At 26.0% G+C, this 22,933-nt stretch overlaps 1 protein-coding gene across 1 annotated transcript in view; it reads left to right on the top strand.

Annotated features, from left to right (window-relative positions):
- LOC149519779 (phenylacetaldehyde synthase-like) overlaps positions 1–22,667 on the top strand; it is a 30,245-nt gene extending 7,578 nt beyond the window's left edge. Inside the window, exons 2-5 of the mRNA XM_089757841.1 lie at positions 21,012–21,156; positions 21,444–21,503; positions 21,912–22,076; positions 22,563–22,667. Coding sequence (XP_089613967.1) covers positions 21,012–21,156; positions 21,444–21,503; positions 21,912–22,076; positions 22,563–22,667 — 475 coding nt within the window. The remainder of the gene's footprint in view (positions 1–21,011; positions 21,157–21,443; positions 21,504–21,911; positions 22,077–22,562) is intronic.
- The last annotated feature ends 266 nt before the right edge of the window (positions 22,668–22,933 follow it).

Raw genomic sequence — 22,933 nt, 5'->3', positions numbered from 1 at the left:
AAACATTCAACCCAATCCAAAATTCATATCCTTAATAGTGCTCTCAATGTGATATATAAGCTTAAAAATGAAAAAAAGACCTTTACTTGGTGCCTTAGCTTTAGAATTTTGACCCTTCATTCTATTACTATCAATTATCATAACCACCAACTAGCTCTTTAAACTTTACAAGATTTGCATCAATCAAAGACTGAACCATATCTTTAAAAACAGTGTAATTTTTTATGAAATGTCTTTTGACCTTGTTATGGTATTCACATTTTGTATTGAGATTGTACCTTTTTGGATAAAGACGTTTTCTAGGCTTTGTAGGGATAGGGAAAATCATATAACTATTAACAAGCAAAGGAAAAAGTTGTGTAGAATATTGAAAGTGAGTGATATGTTTGAACTCTCTTCCTTTTGTGACTCTATGAATGGCCTGAATTGAATTTTTATTTTATAAATATATGTGGTGTAGGAGTCTAAAAAAAGGACATAATGATGAAATGGTTGAGAAAAGTCACTACCTTGAGGTGTCGAATCGTTAGAGGGTTAGGATAGGTACGATGACCAATGAAAATAATCATTCACCAAATCTTCTTGTCTCATGCTAAAGTTTATCTCATTTTGCCTTTCAACAGTTATTTTTTTTTGGCGTGTTTACCAAAATACCTCCCTTATTTCATTATGAATTTTTGCATTGGTATCCATAATTCTTTTATTTTTTATCCCATCTTTAATTCTACCTATAGTAAATAGTAAATTTATAAACTCTGAAAAAGTGTTATCGATCAACTTAATGTAATAGAGAGAAGGAAGAGTATCCACAAATAGGGAATTCAACTTATTATTAGTAAGAAGTGATCATACTTGCAATGCTATCTCCTTTCATCTAGCAACATATTCTTTATAGCTTTCATTAGGGCTTTTTTTCATGCTTTAAAGGGTTAATTGGTCTAGAGCCATCTCTAACATGTGCTTGTATCACTTAAAGAATGTTTGAGATAAATATTTTCAAGCATGAATTTGGTCACTTTCCAAATTATAATACAATTAGCCACTACCATAGTCAAACTTTCTTGAAAGACATGGATAAACAAATTTTCATTATGGGTATACCTAACCATTTTGTAACAGTATTGAGCCAAATATATCTTAGTACATCTAATTTTATCATAATTTTCAAATGTCAAAACTTTGAACTTAGGTGAAATGACCACATCTAGAACTGGTTTGGATTCCTTTAAATCGTGATATTTATCTCCACCTTAAATAGCTTGATCTTTTTTTCTAAAAGATTATACCTTCCCTGTGTATCTAAATCCCATGAGTTCTTTACTAAGGCTCTTGAGGTAGGTCCTTTGGGTTGATTATTTTTTAGCAAAAAATTCTTTCATAATCTTTCTCATTTGTCCTCTATCAATTTGATATTCTCTCAATCCTAAAAAGAAATCATCAAGATTATTCGCAAAAAAATTCTTTTTCTCTCTAGGGTACACATGAATTGCATTTTATTGAGTAGATAAATGAATGAATGAATGAATAAACTTCGATGAAATGTGTAAAAACTAGAATAGAGGTAAGAATTAGAGAACTTCAAAATCATAATCCATACATCCAAGTTTGGAAAGACAACACCATATTTTGTAACATTTAAAACAAAAGATCATCCTTCTAAAAACATTCACAAAATATAAGAATTTTGTAAGACATTTCATTTCCCTAGCAACCCATTGCTCAAAGATCATTTTAAAGAAAGAATCACATCCATGTTAGCATTACACCAACCTCTTTTCATCATTCTTAGATCGTTAGCCTATTATTCTCATTGGATCGAAACATTCCACATCTATAAGTGACTACACCTTGTGTTTGAAAGCCTTACAAATTCTCAATAGTATGCCTTATATTCCCATTATGATATTGACATCTTGCATTTAGATTGAACCATTTAGGGTATGGATGTTTTAAAGGCTCTAAAGGCACGAGGCAACAAGGTGTTTCTCAACTAAATAGAAAAAAAATGCTACATATGAAATGGCAATAGGATCCAATAGTGTGTGTTTTTTTTCTTCTTAATTGGTTTTTGGGTAATCGATTGGCTAAAAGTCTAAGTATTTGATGGTGGTGCGAAGGTGTAAAGTTGAAAATTTGGTTGAACAGGTGGTTGGGGAATGGTAGGCTAAAGATTTGGGTTTAGATGTGGACTTCTCGAAGATTGCATAAAGTTTGGGATCTTGGTCCTAGGTGCTTGAAAATGGGGTGAAATAGACATAAAGAGAGTTTGAGTGTAGGTTTGGGTTTGAAACAATTTGTGAGGGTTATATTGAACTTGATGACTCTGTTTTGGAAATCAAATTCTTGAGCTTGAACCTTTATGACTCATTTCTTTCATGATCTTGTCCAAATTTTGATCATTTCTTGAACCATTGAATGTTTTGGCATGCTCAAGAAAAATGTTGGACCTAGATGGATTAGTTGATCGTAACTCCATAAGTTTTTGGGACTTGTTCAGGCTGAATTTGGTAAGGCTTACGAAGGAACCAACTTATAAGTTCCTTAAGTTTTTCAACCATTTTTGTTAACTTAGCAAGCTTTTGTGTCATCTTTCAATGTCATGTCCAAACTTCTCTTGATTGCATTCTAAAGCACTAGGACTCACCTTCTTAGACTGCTTCTATGCTCTGATTATGTTATTGACTCTCTGAAAGCTTTTAGGGTCCCATATAGGTAGTCTAATTGATTTAGCTTGTACATCATAAGGACAAACTATTCAGCTTCATATTGTCTTTGTACCATGAAAGGTGCATAACATGTTGATCTCTACAATCATAATAGTGGAACCCTAGTTTCATCTCTACATTGATACAATATAGGCTCTTGACTCATTTATGGGACTAACCACTTCACTTGACTACTTGTGAGCCTTTGTGGAAAACACTTTCATTCCTTCTTGGTCTTTGTTTGTGGCCATTTGCTTTCATAGAATTTCTTAACAAGATTTTGACTGTGAAAATAAAGTTTGGAGAAAACACTCTTTTTGCATTCGAAATGACTCTTCATCCATAGATACAACAATGGTGTGCAACAAAAAAATTACTTTTTATCATTTCATCGACAATGATTCAATGATTTAATGGTTTCTATGAAGATTGCTAGTGAAGGATTGCATCCTTTTTCTATTTGCTCAAATAAATCTACCACCTTTATCTCAACATCACCCAAAACTTTAGAAAAAATCACCATACCATATATGGCTAATGCAAATACATTCAATCCCCGATCATCATCTAGATGTTTTGTAATGAAGTCATAAAGAAACTCTTAAAGAATGCCCTTATGTGCAACTTTTTTTTAGATATACGAATCTATAACCTCCTTGTTGACTCCTAAGATTTGAGCTAACTTCTTGCAATACCCAGACTTCTGTTTCTTCACTTAAACTTTGTTTGGATATTGGATAAACATATCTACCAAAACCAAATACTCTTCTATGGTTGGCATCGTATCCATTTTATTAAAAATAAAATAACAATATGAAGGGTCTTAGAACTGTAACATTGACTTTATAATTGAACTCTCTACTTTTATTGACAAAAAGTGTGCAATATGGCCAAATTTTTTACAGAAAGCTTGTTGTCTTGACAAGCTCATGTTTTTCCATACGTTTATCAAATCTTGCAGATCATTTTGTTTAAGAAGTAGTCAAACTTCTTTAGGTAGTGTAAAAACATAGCCAAGTGGTAGACAATCTCCTTCCTTTTGTTGGATATTCTCTGATTCAATTTTCAACTTATTAGATGACTCATTTGGCAAACATGGATGAAGCAAAAACTAGACGTTCTGTAAGTTCCATGAAAGCTTTTTATTGGAAATATCTTCGAGGCAAATATGTTATGCAATCTGTATATATGTTTTAAGAATATGCAAAAATAAAAAAATAAAGAAAGAAACTAGTTAATTAACGCAATATAAGAAAAAAACATGGTAGCACATAATATAATAATATAATCCAAAACTTCAGGTCAATTCTAAAAAGTAAGTGAGACATGGCTCTATCTATGGGTTAAGTTGATAAAGTTAACTATATATGTTTAAAGTTAATTCTAGAGGTTTCTAATTGTTTCTTACATCATTGTCTATCACAGACTAGTAAAGCACCCTGATCCTCACCTATTATAGACTATAAATAGAAAGGATTCAATCTGAGTGAGAGTATTTTACTAGCCCATGTAGAGACATAAAATTTCATAAAAATATAAGTATTTTACTCTCTTCTAAAGGATGAAACTCGGGTATAAAGCTCATGCTATATACATTTATATGAATGATAACATATAATATGAAAATAAAACACAAAGAAGAAAACAAAAGCTTGTAAATTTATTAAAGTAGGCTTGGATAATACGAAGTCATTTTCTGGCCTGACTGTCCTTATACTAGTGGAGTCACCAAACTGTCATAATGTATAGATTCATAAAGCTATCGCTAGACCTAACTTAAGAACTCATCACTAATTTTTTTTTTAGGTACGATTAGCCATCTAATTGAATATGTCCCTTTTTAAAGAGAAATTCTAAGCTTAACTTAGATATCTTTAAAAGATATATTTTATGCCTATAAAATCAAGACTAGACCCGGGAGTATGGTTACGTATAAGGAAGGTTATAGTACCTTCACAATGCCCATCAAATGATGGTACCAATTTGATTTCATAATATCCAAGCCTTAAAATGTGTTTATAATTTACCTAGTAAATTTAATATTGAAAATTAGCTTAAAACTATTTCAATTATTTGGTAGCAATTTAAGATAATTTTTTCACCTTAAAAGTATTCATGAAGACTCATCTTCTACTTTGAAGAGACTCTGTCATTAGATTTATTAACATATTTTCTAAGAAAATTTTTTTTTCAAATCAACTTATAAAATCCTTCAATCATTTGGTAACATTTTATATCGATGTATATCCCCCAATCATTTGGTGGGATTTTTGTTAAAAATCATTTTATGACATTTTTTTAAAAAACAAAGTTATTAAATTCTCCAATAGTTTGGTTAAATTTAATAGAAATTAGAATCTTCCAATCGTTTGATAGGATTTAAAAACAAAATATTTTATTTATTCTAAAAAAATTTATTATAAAATTCTCTAATTGTTTGGTAGAATTCATAGTTTTAGAAAAAAAAATCCTCCAATCATTTTGTAGGATTAAAAAATATTTTATTTATTTTAAAAAAAAATTAATATGAAATTCTTTAATCATTTGGTAGAATTCGTAATTCAAAATTTTTAAACCCATGTAAATTTTTCAATGGTTTGGTAGGATTCATAAATTTATTTTTTTAAAAAAATATTTTTAGAAATACCAACAAATAAAATATATACATATCAAACAAATAAAAAAAAAAAGAAATAAAGAAATAAAAAAACAAATTAAAAATAAAATAAATCAATTATTATAAAAAAAATAACATAAAAAAAAGGCTTGGCTTAGAGGATGCGACTCAAAACACAAAAGGCGCAGCTCCACAACTTGGTGGCTCAATCGGCTCAGTAGGAAACCAGTTTTAAGTACTCAAGTCGAGCTCAGCATGGGTCGAACTACCTAGTTGAAAATATGCGGATCCTTTTTTTTAAATAGTTAAAACAATGTTATTTCATGCCTTTATAAAAACCTAAATTTTTTCTTTTTTCCTTAGATTTCTTTTCCTCTTTCTCTCTTCTGACAACTTCTTTCTCTAGGTGATTTTCGGTCATAATTTTTTTTACCGATTTTTGGAATTAATGCCAAAACCTAGGAAACTTCACCGGAAACTTATAGAAAAAATGCAAACTTTGCTTGGAAATTTAAATGATTTCTGAAATTTCTAGAAAATTCCTAGAAACTAAAAAATTTATAAAAATTCCCAACAATCCTCTCTATCTTCAAAATACTCTAGCAACTTTAAATCTAAAATATTTTTTGTTTTACTAGAAATTTTTTCTTTTTATTCTTATGCTTTCTCTTTGCCTTTTTTTTTCTCTATGTATATCTTTGCTCATTTTTTCTTTATGTTGAATCTGATAAGGTATTTATAGAGTTTAAATTATGATAACCCTAGACTAAAAAGAATTTCAATTTTTTTACTTCAAGCTTCACTATTTGATTTGAACCTAAATTATATAATCCAAAAAAACAGTCTTAGACAAATTCAACCACCCTCAAACTTTCTTAATTTGTTTTTCATTTTTTTAACATATAACAAAAAAAAAAAAGAAAGAAAGAAACCAAACCATTACAACCCTACACAAATTGGGGTGTCTACATTACGTTTAGACCAAGCCATAATGAAAAATGCATCTGCTAAAATAGTTACTTTTAGATCTATATCTCATGTATAGTCAATTTGAAATGGATTGTCTTTTTACCATTTTTGTGATTTAATTGTTAATATTTTTTTGTGGCCTTCAAATTCCACACTTAATTCCTCTTTTTTTTTTTTTTTTTAAATAAGGTATGTAGTCAACATGAACAACTATAAACAAGTGTTGTTATATCTACTGAAAAAGGTTCTGTAAGTGATGATCCACCATTGAAGAAACTTAAATCAAAGTAGCTACATTCTAGGATTTAAATATTAAATTGTTATTATACCCATATTTTTAAAACTTATTTTAATTGATAAATAATGTATCTTGATGCAATATCATTTATTTGTTGTTATTTGACACTTGCAAGGGAAAAGAAAAAAGGAAAGATTGATTCCTTTTTAAAGGTTGACCAAACTAATTCCTTAAATCCAAATATGACTCCATATCCATTTTAGATTTTTTTTTTTTGACTTTTTTGGTTATGTGTTTTGAGGAATGCCAAAAAATCACACTACTAATTTGTTTGGTATATCATCATGATATCCACTTCTTTTTGTTTTCTTTTCAGATTACATCGGATTAGTTAATAATGATATAAAAATGTGGAATTGCTGATTTAGCAACAAGGCAAAGATATATTCATGTGTTGATCCTCATGATGTATAAAATATAAACTATAGTTTGGATCCACAGAATATCAGCCTTGGTGGATAGTTACAAATGCTATGATTAGAATCCTATCATCATGTAATTAACCTTTTTGGGGAAACAATGTGCTAATTCTGATCATTTATAAAAATCTTGATTTTTTTTTTTCTATTCTCACCATTTTAATACTTTTCTTCCCATTTGCATCTTACATGTATATAATGTTTCATTCTCTATGACATTATTACACTATTATTTGAATACTTTCCTGTTCCTTTGCTAAGATATATTTAATTTAATAGGAAAATTATATTAATATATTTATTTTTGAATCTATGATTCATTATCACGTTTATAGATTCATCACCAAATTTTATGATTCAAAGCATATATTATTGATATAATTGTATTAATATTAATATTTGAGTTAGTATTTACAATTCAAACCATTTATATTTCATAATATATAACATTCTACACATTTATATTGATAATTGATATAAAATATAATATCCTCGCTCATAAAAAAGAAAGTCCAAAACATTTATATACTATTATAAAAAATATCCATTATCAAATTATCAAATTATATTGAGAATCGTGTTTAACATTTTATCATTCAAAACATATATCTATAATTAATTTTTAATTTTTCATTTGTAATTTTTCAGGTTTTAAAAATGGTAAATATTTGTGTAAAACACTTTTCTAAAAAAGATAAATACTGATGATGTAAAAGTAATTTAAGCTTAATTTAACAAAAAAACAATTTTACTTAAAATACTTTCATTATGACATAGCTCAAAATTGAACTTAAATCAACCCCATCAAATATTACCTAGTTTAAAACCTAACAACATCAATACAATTTAAACCCAAAAAAAAAAAAAAAAAAACACACATGAAATCACATAAAAAAATGATCCTAAATGTTTTTTATTTTTTTTTCTTTAACACCATCTTAACCACTATTTCAACAATTGCAAAACCTAAAAAAACATCATTACAAATCCTACACCAAATACAAATTTCAATAGTAATAACCTCTTACCCAAATATGGTCGACCGAAATCATCCATTAATCCAAAAGCTTAGGAAGCTTGATCATATTATGTCATTTTTCAAGATTTTACTTTTTCAATATGTTGTCAAAGATTTTACTTTCCAAATATGTTTTCAAATTTATGGAGACTTTATTCTCTTTCTGACAACAAAACCTCCAATTGTAGCTAGTTTACCAGCTCTAAAAGTACTTTTCCCATAAGCCTTGTATTTTTTTATATTGAAGGACATTTGTCGAAATGCAGCTAGTTCCTTGTTGGAGTGCCCCTTTCAACTAGTCCTTGATTTTTCTTCAAAAATTAAAGCAACCAGAACATAATCCCTAGAAGCACCTGTAGAAATCAAACACTCTTTCTTTGGTGTTAACCTTTTATAAGCAAAAGGGTTTTGGGGGTTAGTTAAATTAGCGAAACTTCCAAATTTAAGTGTTTTAGGTAGATGATTTTGGGAATTAGAGAATGAAAGTTTTGAAACATTGGGCTTTTTCGGGCTTGGAAAATTGATGTCAGTATTTTGAGTTTCTAATCTCAACTAGGGTATATAATAAGAAAAGTTCTCTTTTGAAACTTTTTTACAACCAAAATTTTGGAATATATCTCCTTTTACTTTCTATGCCATTGAAAATGTTCAGGTCAAACATTAACAAACACCACATTGCTTCTATGATAGTAAGAGATAGTTTAACCTTTTGAAGCACACTAATAATCTCTAACATTGTATACTCCACTAATTGTTGCAAATTGTCAAACAGGTGAAATATCACGTTTTTTTTCCCTTTCTTTAAGAAAGTCAGAGCATTAATTACAACATTTGACATAAGATCTTTATCACCTTGATAGAGGTCACACCTTGAAATGGCCTTTTCAGCAATATCTTTTTCATTTCCATATTTTACAATCTTTTTAATTACATTTTAAAAAATTATGTGCAAATTAAATAACAATAATTCCTTAAATTGACATGCAACTAGATTATCCCAATTAATAGGTTTAAAATCTTCTTTAAGAGATGCTTTAGAGAATCTCGCCTCTAATGGTCTAAGCATAAGGATTCAGAATACCTCTAGAGGTAATTCATAACAAGGGAATTCATTCATGGATAAGGGAATATTAACTAGATTCTTTATAGAAGGATCACATAATTTTCTCTTATTCTTACTTCTTTTGTTTTAAAGTAAGATAGAAAAAGGCCCTAGTTTGCTAGCACCAATATCATTATTAGTCTTTTCGTTCGTTGTAAGAACGAGAATAAAAAATCCTCCAATTTCCTCACAAGTCGACTTTTTCTTAACAAACCTTATATAACAAAGCAAGCAAGTAGAAAATAAATAAACATGGGAGAACATAATAAAAACTTTGAATTTGACAAAATAATTACAAAGGGAAATGAACAATAGATTGATAACTCAATGTAACTACAATGAAAATTGAATCATACAATACTCTAATGAAAAACCATTAACTAACAAAGTTACCTACAGTCTACATTACAATAGGCAAATAGTAACAATAAAAAGCCATACTTGTATCAATAAGAAATGGAAAATGAGCAAAAAAAAAAAAAAAGCCCTTTATCCTATAAGCAAAAGATTAAAATGAATCATAACACCCAAAAAAAAAAGATTAAAATGAATCATAGCACCAAAAAAAAAGATTAAAATGAATAAAAAAATAAAGCTATATAGTTATCAAAACCCATAATAAAAAATGTAACAAACACACTTAGCTACACAAGCAAACTCTGCTTGTTCCAAGACAATCTCTCACTACTATAAAGAGCCATTTTCACATATACCCATATAGTTAAACAACATACTAACTCGTAAAAATGTTAACTTTAACTAAAAAAAGAAACCACCTTTAACATTCACTAAAAATGAAACTTTCATTCTTTTCATTAGAAAGGTTTAAGAACAACACCTAAAAAAGGAGCAAAATGACAAGTTTCTCATACCTAAAAATGGGTTAGGTAAAAACAAGATGAGTAGTTTTGTCTTTTAATGAATGGATAAAAAGAAAAGCCATTTTTTAGGGGGAAGAAGGGTGTTAATGGAGGGAATTATCTCCATTCTCTTGTTGTGGTTGCACTAAACTAGTTGATTCAATGCTATATATTTTGCTTTGTTTTTTCTTAATGTCCCTTGTTGTTGGGGTTAGGCAATAATAAGCTTCTACAATAAGTTTAAGCTTTTTAGCCATAAAACAAGGTTAGTAAATAATAATCATTAGTTTTATATAATTAAGTATCAATCATTAATTAAATTTTAAAGTAGAGAAAGGCAAAACCTGCTTATCAGGTAATAAGATTGCAAAACAAAATTTATAAAATTCAATACATAGTTTAAATAATTTCCAATTTATGTAATAGTTTTTCATTTTCCACTTTATTACATGTTTATAAAACTACTTAAAAACAAAAAATAATAATTAAAATTATTCATTTTTAAAAAAATTTTAATGCAATTGGTATCTTCCAAAATAGCAAAAAAAAATTATAAAAATAATTCCAAAGATATTAAAAAATATTAACATAAAAATTCTTCGAAAGAAAAAATTAACTTAAAAGAATTTATATTTTAAAATAAAAATAAAAAATTATTAATATAATCAAATAAGAAAAATAATAAATTTATATCAATTTATATAAAAAATGATAAAAGCATCTCAACACACGAAAAAATGAGTTATAAAACTTTTAAATATAATTGAATGTAAGAAAAAGTGTTGGAAGAATTATTTTAATGTAAATAATTAAGTTAACAATGTAAAATTTAAATTAATTATTTTTCTTATTAATATATAAAAAATAATTAAAAATATATTCAAGGCTAAAAATTAATGTAAAAGAAATGATATTTTATAAAAAAATTAATAAAAAATTTATTAATGTAAGCATGTGAGAGGAATCGAGAAATTTGTATTATTTAGCATAAAATATGTTAGAAGTGTCGCAAAACTTATGATAATTTTAAACTTAATGAAATGTAAGAACAACCATAAAAAGATATTATTGAAATGCAAATAATTAAAATGGTAATGTAAAATTTTAATTAATTATTATTTTGTAAATATTTAAGGAAAATATAAAGAAATTAAAAAATAAATTGATAATATAAACAAGTGAAAAACTTAAAATTAGCATTATTTAGTGTAAAATGACTAAGAAGTGTCATACAATATTAAAAAAAAAAGTTATGATAATTTTACATATAATAGAAAGCAAGAATAATTATAAAAATATATTATAATAATATAAAAATTATTGTGGCAATGTAAAATTTTAATTAATTATTATTTTTGTATATATATAAGAAAAATAGTTAAAAATTAAAAAATAAATTGGCATTGTAAACAAATGAGAAAAATGTAAAATTAGTAATATTTTGCATAAAATATATAAAAATTGTTGTAACACACTATAAAAAAACTATAACAATTATAAACGTATTGAAAAGTAAGAATAATTGTAAAAAAAATATTATTGTAATGTAAATAATTACGTAGGTAACATAAAATTTTAATTAATTATTATTTTGTAAATATATAAACAAAATAGTTAAAAATTAGAAAACAAATAGGTGATGTAAATAAGTGAGAAGAATCATAAAATTTGTATCATTTGATGGAAAATGAGTGAAAAGTGTCATAACACACACTAAGAAAAAGCTATAGTAATTCTAAACTTAATAGAATGTAAGAACAACCATAAGAAGACATTATTACAATGTAAATAATTAAGCAATGTAAAATTTTAATTAATTATTATTTTTGTAAATATATAAGAAAAATAGATAACTTTAAAAATACATAAGTAACGTGAATAAGTGAGAATAGTGTAAAATTCATATCATGTGACAAAAAATAAGGAGTGTCATAATATGTTAAAAAAGAGTTATAATAATTCTAAATTTATTAAAATATAAAACAATCATATGAAAATATTATTATAACATAAATAATTAAGTTTGTAACGCAAAATTTTAATTAATTATAATAAGAAAAAGTTATAACAATTTTAAACGTAATAAAAAAGAAGAACAACTATAAGAACATATTATTGTAATGTAAATAATTAAGTCAATAATATAAAATTTTAATTAATTATATTTTTATAAATATAAAAGAAAAATAAGTAATAAATAATAAAAAATTTATTAACATAAACAAGTGAGAGGAATAGTAAAATTTATCTCATATTTGAAAGCTATTATCATACCATCTTTAATCTTAAAAATTTATTAACGTAAATATTTATGTAGTAATTTTATTTTATACTGCATAACAAAAATATTTATGTAGTAGTAGTAGTAAAAAATGTCACATCTTAACCAAGAGGCATTCTAATATGTTGAATTTTTTTTTATTAAAAGACACCAATATTTGCAATCAAAGTATCTATGAAAAAATCATACAAATAAAATGGTACAATGGTAGCTTTCATTTTTATGATTTATGCTAGTAAATTTCTAAGACTATAAAGAAAATTCATACAAATAAAATAGTAAAATATATAACACAAATAACTAAAAAAATAATGTTAAAATTAAAAAAGACAACATAAAATAATTGATATTTTATAACTAAAAAATAAAAATTATTAAGATGAATACTAAAATTTGTATTAATTATTGTTTTATTATTATTATTATTTGTTAATAATGAATAAATAAAAAAATATTATTTATTAAAATAAAATATGAAATAACAATAGTTGAATTTTTTTTAATGTTATTGTTTATAAAAATAGATGAAAACAAGTATAATGAAATCTGTAATATTTATTTTTGTCATATGAATAAAAGAAAGAAAATTATTTTTATATTTTTTAGTTGACCAGTTAACTTGTTTTGTCATTTTTATTTTTTATTTTTATAATTATTTTAACTTCTTATGAGATATCATAATTTCTCATAACCTTAGAATAAAGTTGATAAATTGTGACCTTACTATAAATAAACTATGGGTGATGAGATTTTAATATAGGAGGTCATTTACCAATTACTTGACTCAAATTTTTTGCTCTTTACTTTAGAAATTGATTATTATGGCAATTTTCAACACAATCAACCTTCTGGATTCATTGAACCTTATCAAATTACACCCTTTTAAATTTCATATTTAATTACCACTTATAGGTTTCAAAAAAAAAAAAAAAAAGTCATGATTCATGGATTATCTTAAATATGGACATGTATCTTATCCCAAAAAAAAAAAAAAACATGAAAATGTATCTGTACATTTGCTACCATGACCACTTTTATGAAGTATTGAAAAGTTTGCATATAGTCATCTTTTATAAAATTTATGTAGGAAATCTAAAGCGCATCTCCCACCATTAACACTTTAAAAAAATTTCTAGTACTTTCTGTTGAACTTGTTTTTGTTTTTTGTTAGTACGAGAGAAAAGTGGCTTATTAATGTTCATCCTTCTTTTTGGTACATATAAAATTCCTCCTTATACATACATGCAATCGGACAAAGTGATTTCAAAGTGATTTAGTTAATTTATGTGATGAATGAATTATATAGGGAGTAAATTATTATATGATAAGAATATGATTTTGTTTGAATTATTATATGGTAAGAACTAAGAAGATTGAATTTAAAATTTTATTTGGTTTATTTATATAGTCATTCTTAAAAATAGTATTTAGTCGGTTTAAATTCAAATTGCACCTATAATCTCTTTTTCTATTTCAAAATTATGACTTTTTTCATATAAAAAACAAAAAGAACTAAGAATGTTAATAATTAGGAAAAAATACTCGAAATATCAACAAAATAATAAGTTTTCAAAATAAAATAAAAAGAATCGGTCCTTAAGTATTTTAAACATGTTAACTCCTTAAAAAAAATTTCTTTCTTCACTTTTAATTTCATTATTATTAAAAGAACTTTTGATTCAAAATAATCAAGTCTTAACATTCAAAGTTTCATTATTTTTTCACTTTAGAACTTCATTTATAAATAATCCGAAGAGAATGTATTTCAATATTTTTTTTTTTATAAAGATAATGATTGTTATCAATGAATTTTATTCAAACCCATTTCTATAATTTTTTTGGCAACTCTATCTCTTAGAATCCAGTGATATTTTCATTTTTTAGTAAGTTCTAATGGTTTTAACTTAATGGGGTAATTTAAGTTTCCTATTTTATATAATAAATTTCATTTATTTTAAATTCTTATTACCAAATCTGGTGTTTTCAAGCTGTAATTTTGAATTTTCTTAAATTAGTTTTTCTTTCTTTTTTAGTGAGAACAAAAAGGTTTTTTTATAGAATTTTTTTGGTAACTATCAGAATTTGACTTTTATTTTTTTTTGATATTGTGATATCTATTATTATTTTTTTGGCTTGAAAAAGAAGAATATTATTGCATATTCATTATCTAAACAAGTTTAATAGGGTTCAAATATAGGAAAAGGGATTGATTTGAAATGTGTCAATAATAGCAGGCTCAATAGGGGTGAATTTGCAATAATATTTTTTTAGACCAAAAGAATAATAATTGATGCATCAATACTAAAAAACAAAAGTAGATTCCTGTCAGTTACAAAAAATGAAATTGTCAGAAACCCCTCTATTCCCACAAAAAAATAGACAAAAAATCTAAGAAAATTCAAAATTACGGCTTGAAAATAACGTAATTGGTGACAAGAATTGCAAAAAAGGAAATTTATAAATATATAGTTGGAAATTTAGAATGCCCCATTAAGGTAAAACCACAAGAACTTACCAAAAAATGAAAATACCACTGGATTCCAAGAGATAGAGTTGCCAAAAAAAAAAATCTAAAAATGGGTTTGAATGAAATTTGTTGATAAAATCATTATCTTTATAAAAAAATAAAATCTATTAAGAAATACATTCTATTTGGATTAATTATAAATGAAGTTCTAAAGAGAGAAAAAATAAAAATTTGACCGTTAAGACTTGATAATTTTGAATAAAAAATTATTATAATAATAATGAAATTAAAAGTGAAGAAAGAAATTTATACTAGTTATTTTAGCATTCCTTTAAAGGAGTTAAAGTTAAAAATATTTTTGCAAGACCATCTTATTTTCTTGAAAGATAAAATAATTTGAAATAAATAATTAATCATTAATTATTGATAATCAAAAAATCTATTTTGAGTAATTTATGATAGGTGTTGTAAATAAATTAAAAAAAAAAAAGAAAAGAAAAACCACAATTCTTTTTGGTGGCTACACAAAAGGATTGGTAGAGGAAAGTGTATGTTAATAATATTACTAGTATAAATAACATTTAGTAATATTATTTTAATTTTTAAAAATAATGGTATAAAAAATTAAAATAAACAAGATATTTAACATCAAATTTTTTATCAAAATATTTAACATCAATTAAGACTAAGAGATTGCTTGTAAATTTTTTTAATAAGAAAAAGAGACAAAGTTAAAGAAGAAAATATCAAAAGATTGTAAATTGTAAAGCACCAATCAATTTCAAAAATATTATGAGAAGAAAGTGCTCTTAGTCATGTAAGACATGGAAATTCAAAACCTAACGTCGTAGATTCAAAATTTATAAAGTGTGATTCCATAGTTTTGAATTATAATTACAAACAAATAAAAAGAGTGAATTGCGTTTCTTAAAAGAATGTGAGTGATCTTATATACACAAAAGGGAGTTTTTATAGATGATGTAATATAATGTAATTGATGCATGAGATTTTACTCTTAATTATTTTATATTAATACAATATTATATATCTAATTAATACAAAGGACACAATAAAATTATAAAATTTATTTTTCATGTTAATACTAAAATACAAAAATATTTGCTTAATATGAATTCACAATGAAATGTAATTTTATTTTGAACGAAAACATGTTTCATAACTATTTAATTAATTTCTCAATGATTCAATACTTAAAATATACCCTTTATATAAACTATTAGAAAAAAAATAATTCTAAAATAGAAATAAAGAGTAAAACATTTATATATAAAAAAAAAAAAAGTAACATAAGTTTTCTATAAAATTAAAAAAGTTGAAGCCCATCAACTAAAATACGTTAAAGTTGAATGCTCTCAATAAACAATATGAAGTCACATCACTATCCTAATACGGCGTGGCCTCACCTACCCCCAATCTATATTTGTCTTTATCTGAAAATCTATGACAAGTAAGATTCATGCACGAGCATCTTCAATATATGTCCCACATGTGGAACTTTTGTAATTGCTGACTCATCAAAGTACCCAACCAATCAGAGCCTTACATTTTATGCTTTACAAACGATCAGACTTGAATTAAAGACTTCTTTTAATTTCCCATAAATTAGATGTTTCAGCAGAGAAAAAGAGAGAGAGATAGAAAGACAGATAGAGAGAATGGAGGACTCGAAGAACATTGCGAGTCAAAAGACCCCTAAAACGGCATCGAAGCAGAAGGTAAGAAACCAACCTAGATTTTATTTTATTTTTGAAAAAAGTTGTGTAAAATTTAGAATTTTCTTTGATGTAATAATATTATAAGTTATTGACACTGTGGTGGTTGTTTTTTTTAAATAGAATTTATCTAATATAAATTCGTGTTTAGTTGCCCAAAAATTGCTGAAAGAAAATAAAAATGAATTTCATGTAATTAAGTCTAAGACAAAATAATATTGTGTTTTAGTTTGGTTCAGTCATGTCTTTTGTTCGAGCAAGCAAAGAAGAAAAAAAATGAGATTCCGCAGACAATTTTCTTTTGACAAAACTTAAGTAGAAACAATTCTTGGTTTTTAGCAAAATGAGTTATTTTTGGGCTTATCTGATGAAATGTGCTTCGAGTTCAAAACTTGATAGCCTTAAATTACACAAAAAAAAAAGTTATTGCATTGTTTTGATTTTGGTTTTATTGATTAACATGAGGAGTAATGATTTATAGATTTCACTTTAAATTACTAAATTTTAGGCTCATCTAGTGGAGCTTCGAGACTCTTCAACAAAACCGCACAAAATGGAGCTTCAAGCTCTAGCCAACACATCTTATACTTAAGAAATATATGAAAACAACATGAAAAGATAGGAATTTTAGGGCTTATGTAAATCACCAGCTCGTTAAAACACCAAACAAGAAAAAGAAAAAAAATTGAACTTTATATTTTTTCCTTTCACAACCTATCACCACTTATTTTAAGATACTATTTTTGGCCAAAGAAAAACTTGCTTTCCTCTTCAATTTTTCATGTTAAATCTGAGAACTATGGTCTAGAAAATAAGTATAGGAATAAACAAACATGGAAAAAGCATATTGGCTAATTAAGAAAGGTAAAGGCATTACCTCTTTTTAGGTTTCAACAAGGTTGTCTTCCTCCTTTCAATAAGCTTCCCACCTTCCTTTTTTCTCTTGACTTCTAACCATTTTTTCCCTTGGCTTTCGGCTGTTCTTTCCAGAACCCTTCTTTTTTCATTGTTTTTTATTTTTGCTTATTAGCTTTCTTTCTCTTTTATGTCGTTCTTCGCCTGAATGCCTTCTTTTTGGTTGCTTTAGGTTTGCTTATAGAAAAACCTATTTCAAGCTACCCGAAACTCTTATCATTTTCTTTTCTTTTTTATTTTGGTATTCCCAGTGCTCATTCTTTTGCTTTTGGTTTTTTTTTTTTTTTTTGGTTCATTTCTTTTCTTCCTCTGGGCAGCCTTTTCTTCTAAACTCCTAACCAGAAGCCCTCTAAAGCCCCTTTTAAACTACCTAGGCTGTTTGCTCTCTAAATTTCTTGTTGTTTTCATTCTCTTGCCCATTGCTGGCCACTAAATCATGTTTTCCTTCTCTATAGGTTATTGGTGCCAAAACCCTCAATTTGTTTCATGCCAAGAGTCTCCCTATCTCTTACATTACAGTGTGAAAGATCAAAATTGCATTCTGAGCTCTTCCTTTCTTTACTTCTTTTTGTTTTTGCTACAAAAATCTTATTTCCTTTCATTTTATTATTATTATTATTATTTTTTATCATCACATGAACCCCTCTTTTTTCTCTTATCCATGCAAAAATCCCATGAAAAAAATCTCATGCAAAATCCTTTCAAAATCGAATGGCCCATTTTTCATTTTGTATTTGATCTATTATTTGTATGGTTTGGGCTTCCACCAATTTTGTTTTTAGACCAAGTTGCGTTTTAGATGGGCCCTTAAGATAAGGTATCCATTAGGCTTTAAATGGACCATAATTGGATTGTGAATTAAGCTTGGAATTGTGTTTTCTTTCACTTTGTAAATGGATCCCTAATTAGGCCTTTTCTTTTTTATTAGTTATGAGCCTTATCATGTGATTTTGGGCCAAATTTGATGGTCAGATTGGGTTTTTAATTGGGCCATTTTAAATTACCCATTTTAGGTTTCATTTTAGGGTTTCATAAAAATGAATAATATAATGGGCTCAAAAAATAAAAAATTCAGACTATGTGTAAAAACGAGCCCGAATCAAAGTAAAATTAAAATGACGTCAAATTGTTTCAGACAAAATTAGGTATTTACATCAATAATAATTTGATAGCGAACCATAGATTATTTAACGATAAATCAATGATAATTTTATAGTAAATAATAAAAAATTAAGTAGTAAATAAATAAATTTATAAAAACAAAATAATAAATTACTGATAATTTGACAATAAATTGATAAGTTAGTAATAAATCACTAATAACTTATAGCAAAATTACTAATAATTTAATTATAAATCAATGATAATTTAGTAGTAAATTAGTTAATTATTAATAACTTTTTAGTAAATCATCGATAAATTAATAGTAAATTAGTTATAAATTTATAATAAATCATCAATAATTTAGTGATAAATCAACAACAATTTAATAGTAAATCATTCATAACTTAAGGGCTAATTATTCATAAATTAGTAGTATATTATTGATAATTTAATAGTAAATCATTAATAATTTAATAGTAAATCACTAATAACTTAATTATTAATCATTAATAACTTTTTTTAATATCAAAGTTGTTAGGGACTAAACCCTGATTACTAGTAGAAATGAAGTCAAAACTTTTATTTTGGAGTTAGGATAAACTTACCATAAACGTATTCAATAAAAAAATAAATAAAAAACTTTAAATCTAAATAAAACAATAATTTTATTATATAAAGGAAAATTATCTCATATATTATTAGTGGACTTTTAAATTTTCATGTTTTATAGTTGTAAATGCATAACAACATATTAGTAAATCAATGATAGATTAATAAAAAAATAAGTGATAACTTAATAGTTAATTATTGATAATTTAATAATAAATTAATGATAACTAAATAATAAATCAATTTCAATTTAATAGTAAATAATTGATAAACTTCGTAGTAAATCATGAATACCTTAGTAGTAAACGAATGATAATTTAATAGTTAATCTTTGGCAACTTAAAAGTAAATTAATATAATTTAGTATTAGTAAATCATCCATAACTTAATAGTTAATTAGTAATTATTTAATAATAAATCATGGATAATTTAATATAAATTGGTGATAACTTGGTAATGAATCATAGTTAATTTAGTAATAAATCTATGATGATTTTACAAAAAATAATAAAAAATTAAGTAGTAAATTAATGATAGCATAGTAATAAATGCCTAATAACGTAATAGTAAATTGTTGGTAATTTAGATGTAAATTATTGATAACTTAGTAGTAAATAATAAATAATTTAGTTGCAAATCAATACTAATTTAATTGTAAATCAATGTTTTGTAGTAAATTAGTTAATCATTGATAATTTTATTAATAAATTAATAATAAATCAGTTATAACTTTATAATAAATCATTAGTAATTCAGTAGTAAATCATTAATAATTTATTAATAAATTATCATAACTTAATAATAAATTATTAATAAATTAATAGTATTTTAATGCTAATTTAGTAGTATATCATAAATAGCTTAGTAGTAAATTAATTATAAAATAGAACTAAATCAATAATAACTTAATTGTTAATTATTTATAAATTTTTTATACTTGAAGTTGTTGGAATTTGAACCTTAGTTATTAGCAAAAACAAAGCTATAAATTTCATCTTGGGAAGTTATGATAAATCTATCATGAACCTATTCAATAAAAATATTTAGTGAAACAATTCTAAATTTGAATGAAAAAATAATGTTATGATACAAAAAAAAAATTGTCTTATATTAGAAATGAACTCTCGCTTTCTTGTGAGAAATCTATTGTTAAATATATAATGACATAAATTTTATTAATAATTATCAAAATGATATCATAAGTTATCAAAAAATTACTAAAATTACATTAAGAGATTACCAAAATTTTATCAAAGACTATCAAAATTGTATCAATTGTTATCAAAATTATACCATAACTTATCAAACTAATATAAAATGTTATCAAAATTTTATTAAAAGTTATCAAAATTAAAATTATATAAAAAATTATCAAATTTTACTTATATTATACAAAAATATATATTAAAATTTTTTATTTATCATTATTTTCAAAAGCATATAAAAAGTTATCAAATTTTACTTATATTACTCTAAAATGAAAATTAAATTGTTAGTATTTATAATTATTATTATCATAGCATAAAAAAATGATTTATTAAGATGAATTTTTAAAGATAAGACTACGTCACACACGTGCCTAAAGCTAATATATATATATATATATATATATATATGTGTGTGTGTGTGTGTGTGTGTGTGTGTGTGTGTATAAACAAAAAAATTTTAGTTTATGCTTCTCATAAAACACATTCTGCCTTGCAAAAGGCCTGCCTGGTATCCTTGGATATTGGAGTTCATATCTAGTATTATTTGTTTATTTCTTTTTATTTGGTCTCTTACAACATTGACATCATTCTTAAAAGAAGTTTGTGTCTGATTACTTGATCTTTGCATATTACTTAGCTACTATATTAAAGCACATGTTACTATTACCTTTGTATGCTAATTGAATTATATATTTATCATTCAAAGACAGATAGCAGGAATCCGACCTGAGAATTGTAGGCTGCTAAAAGCAAACTCTTCTATTAACCATGCACTCTCTCCAGAGTTGCTGAGTGAAACAATTTCACAGGACCTTGCTACTGGGGTGATTCCTTTCTTTTTATGTGCCATTGTAAGAAGCAAAAAGCTTTTGATGTTAGTTTCTTTCCACATTTTGCTCTATCATATTAAGTACTTTTCCTTTTCACTTTTCCCAAAATAAAAATTGATAGGGATATTGTGAGATACTTGTCTTTGTAGGATATTTCCTTGACTTCATGGAGCATAGAAGCTGGTTAGATCATGTGCCCTTTGTATAAGTTTGGGCTCCATATTAATAAGTCAGCACGTAATTGATTTCTTTTATGTCTTATATATAGTTCTAAATTTTTTATCGTCGAGTGGCATTTATATTTGCAGGTTGGCACTACTTCATCAACTACTGTTGATCCTTTGCTTGCACTAGGAAAGATTGCTAAGGTACTGTATTCAATGAAACTATCTAGAAATATGAGGAAATATGCTCTGGAGTCTGGACCTATATAAATTTCTGTAGTTGACTGGTTGATGCACAAAGATAAACGTTAAGCACCTTCACATATTGTTTAACTTTTATGCATGATATTCTCTCAACAGAGGTAACATGGAAATCATATTCATGAATGTTTGATAAACCCACCTATGTGGACTGAAAAATATACTCCAACCATTTAAAATTAACAAAAATGATTTTCTGGAAAATGTAATTTTAGGTTGTTTACAGAAATTTTATAAAATGAACCCCACAACACTATCCATGAAGTTTGTATTGTATGATACGTGTCATTTTTCAGTAAGCCTTGAAGGCAATACAATTTAGCTATGCTTTTATGCTTTGCCTCCGGACAGAGTAATGAAATGTGGTTCCATATGGATGCTGCATATGCTGGAAGTGCTTGCGTTTGTCCAGAATTTCGTCATTACATTGATGGAGTTGAAGAGGCTGATTCTTTCAACATGAATGCTCATAAGTGGTTTCTAACTAATTTTGATTTTTCAGCACTCTGGGTAAAGGTATGCCATCACTACTTGTTTGCATGTAGCAACTAGCAACAACAATAAAGTCCATCTTCATTACTCTATGCACTCTGCTACCATATAGATGAAAGATCTGATTTATGTACATTATCAATTTGATTGCTGCTTTTTAAGTTTCTTAAAGATAAATTACTGCAAAATTTTATCTCAATTCCATGAAACTGGAGACATCAATATGAGTGATTTATTTGCCAGGCCAAATACCTGCTTGCTTGAGTTTGCTACTTTGAAATCTGAACTTGCCTGATGTGTGTGGTTTGTGAGTGGTAAGACTCATATGCGGTTTACCTAATAGGTTACTGGTTTAGGATAATTGGAGGTTTCTCATTGACCAACAAAATAACAGATGGGCATGTAGAATGCGTGAACTATATGTGATAGTAATTCTCAATTTCATAAACATGCTGTAGCAAATTCCATTTCTGTTAAATGCTCATTTTATGTTATTACTGACTGTGACAGGATAGAGGTGCATTGGCTCAGGCCCTCTCTACAAATCCGGAGTTTCTGAATAATAATGTTTTCTTCTACATTGAGGGAAATTTTGATTTACCCAAATCTGGATAAGCTTTTAATTACCTTTTGCATATAGATTTTTGTATTTTCAGATACATAGATGTTTTAGGTTTCAGAAAATGGTCAACTCCTAACCAGCCGGACCTGGTTTCTTATGTACACTCTTCAATCTGCCAACTTAGGGACAACTAGTCTGCTGGCAACATTATCTGTACAACCTGCCAATGACGATAGAAATGGATGGAGTCTGAAAACTTTAAAATGAGTAGTTTGAAGCCTTTTATAATAGTATCAAGAACTTTAACCAAACTGGTGGT

This window comes from Durio zibethinus, chromosome 3 (assembly GCF_047325235.1).
Source record: "Durio zibethinus cultivar Kanyao isolate XHJ-2024 chromosome 3, ASM4732523v1, whole genome shotgun sequence".
NCBI lineage: Eukaryota > Viridiplantae > Streptophyta > Magnoliopsida > Malvales > Malvaceae > Durio > Durio zibethinus.
The sequence above is the reverse complement of the archived record's forward strand: the minus strand, read 5'-3'. Positions and strand labels throughout refer to the sequence as shown.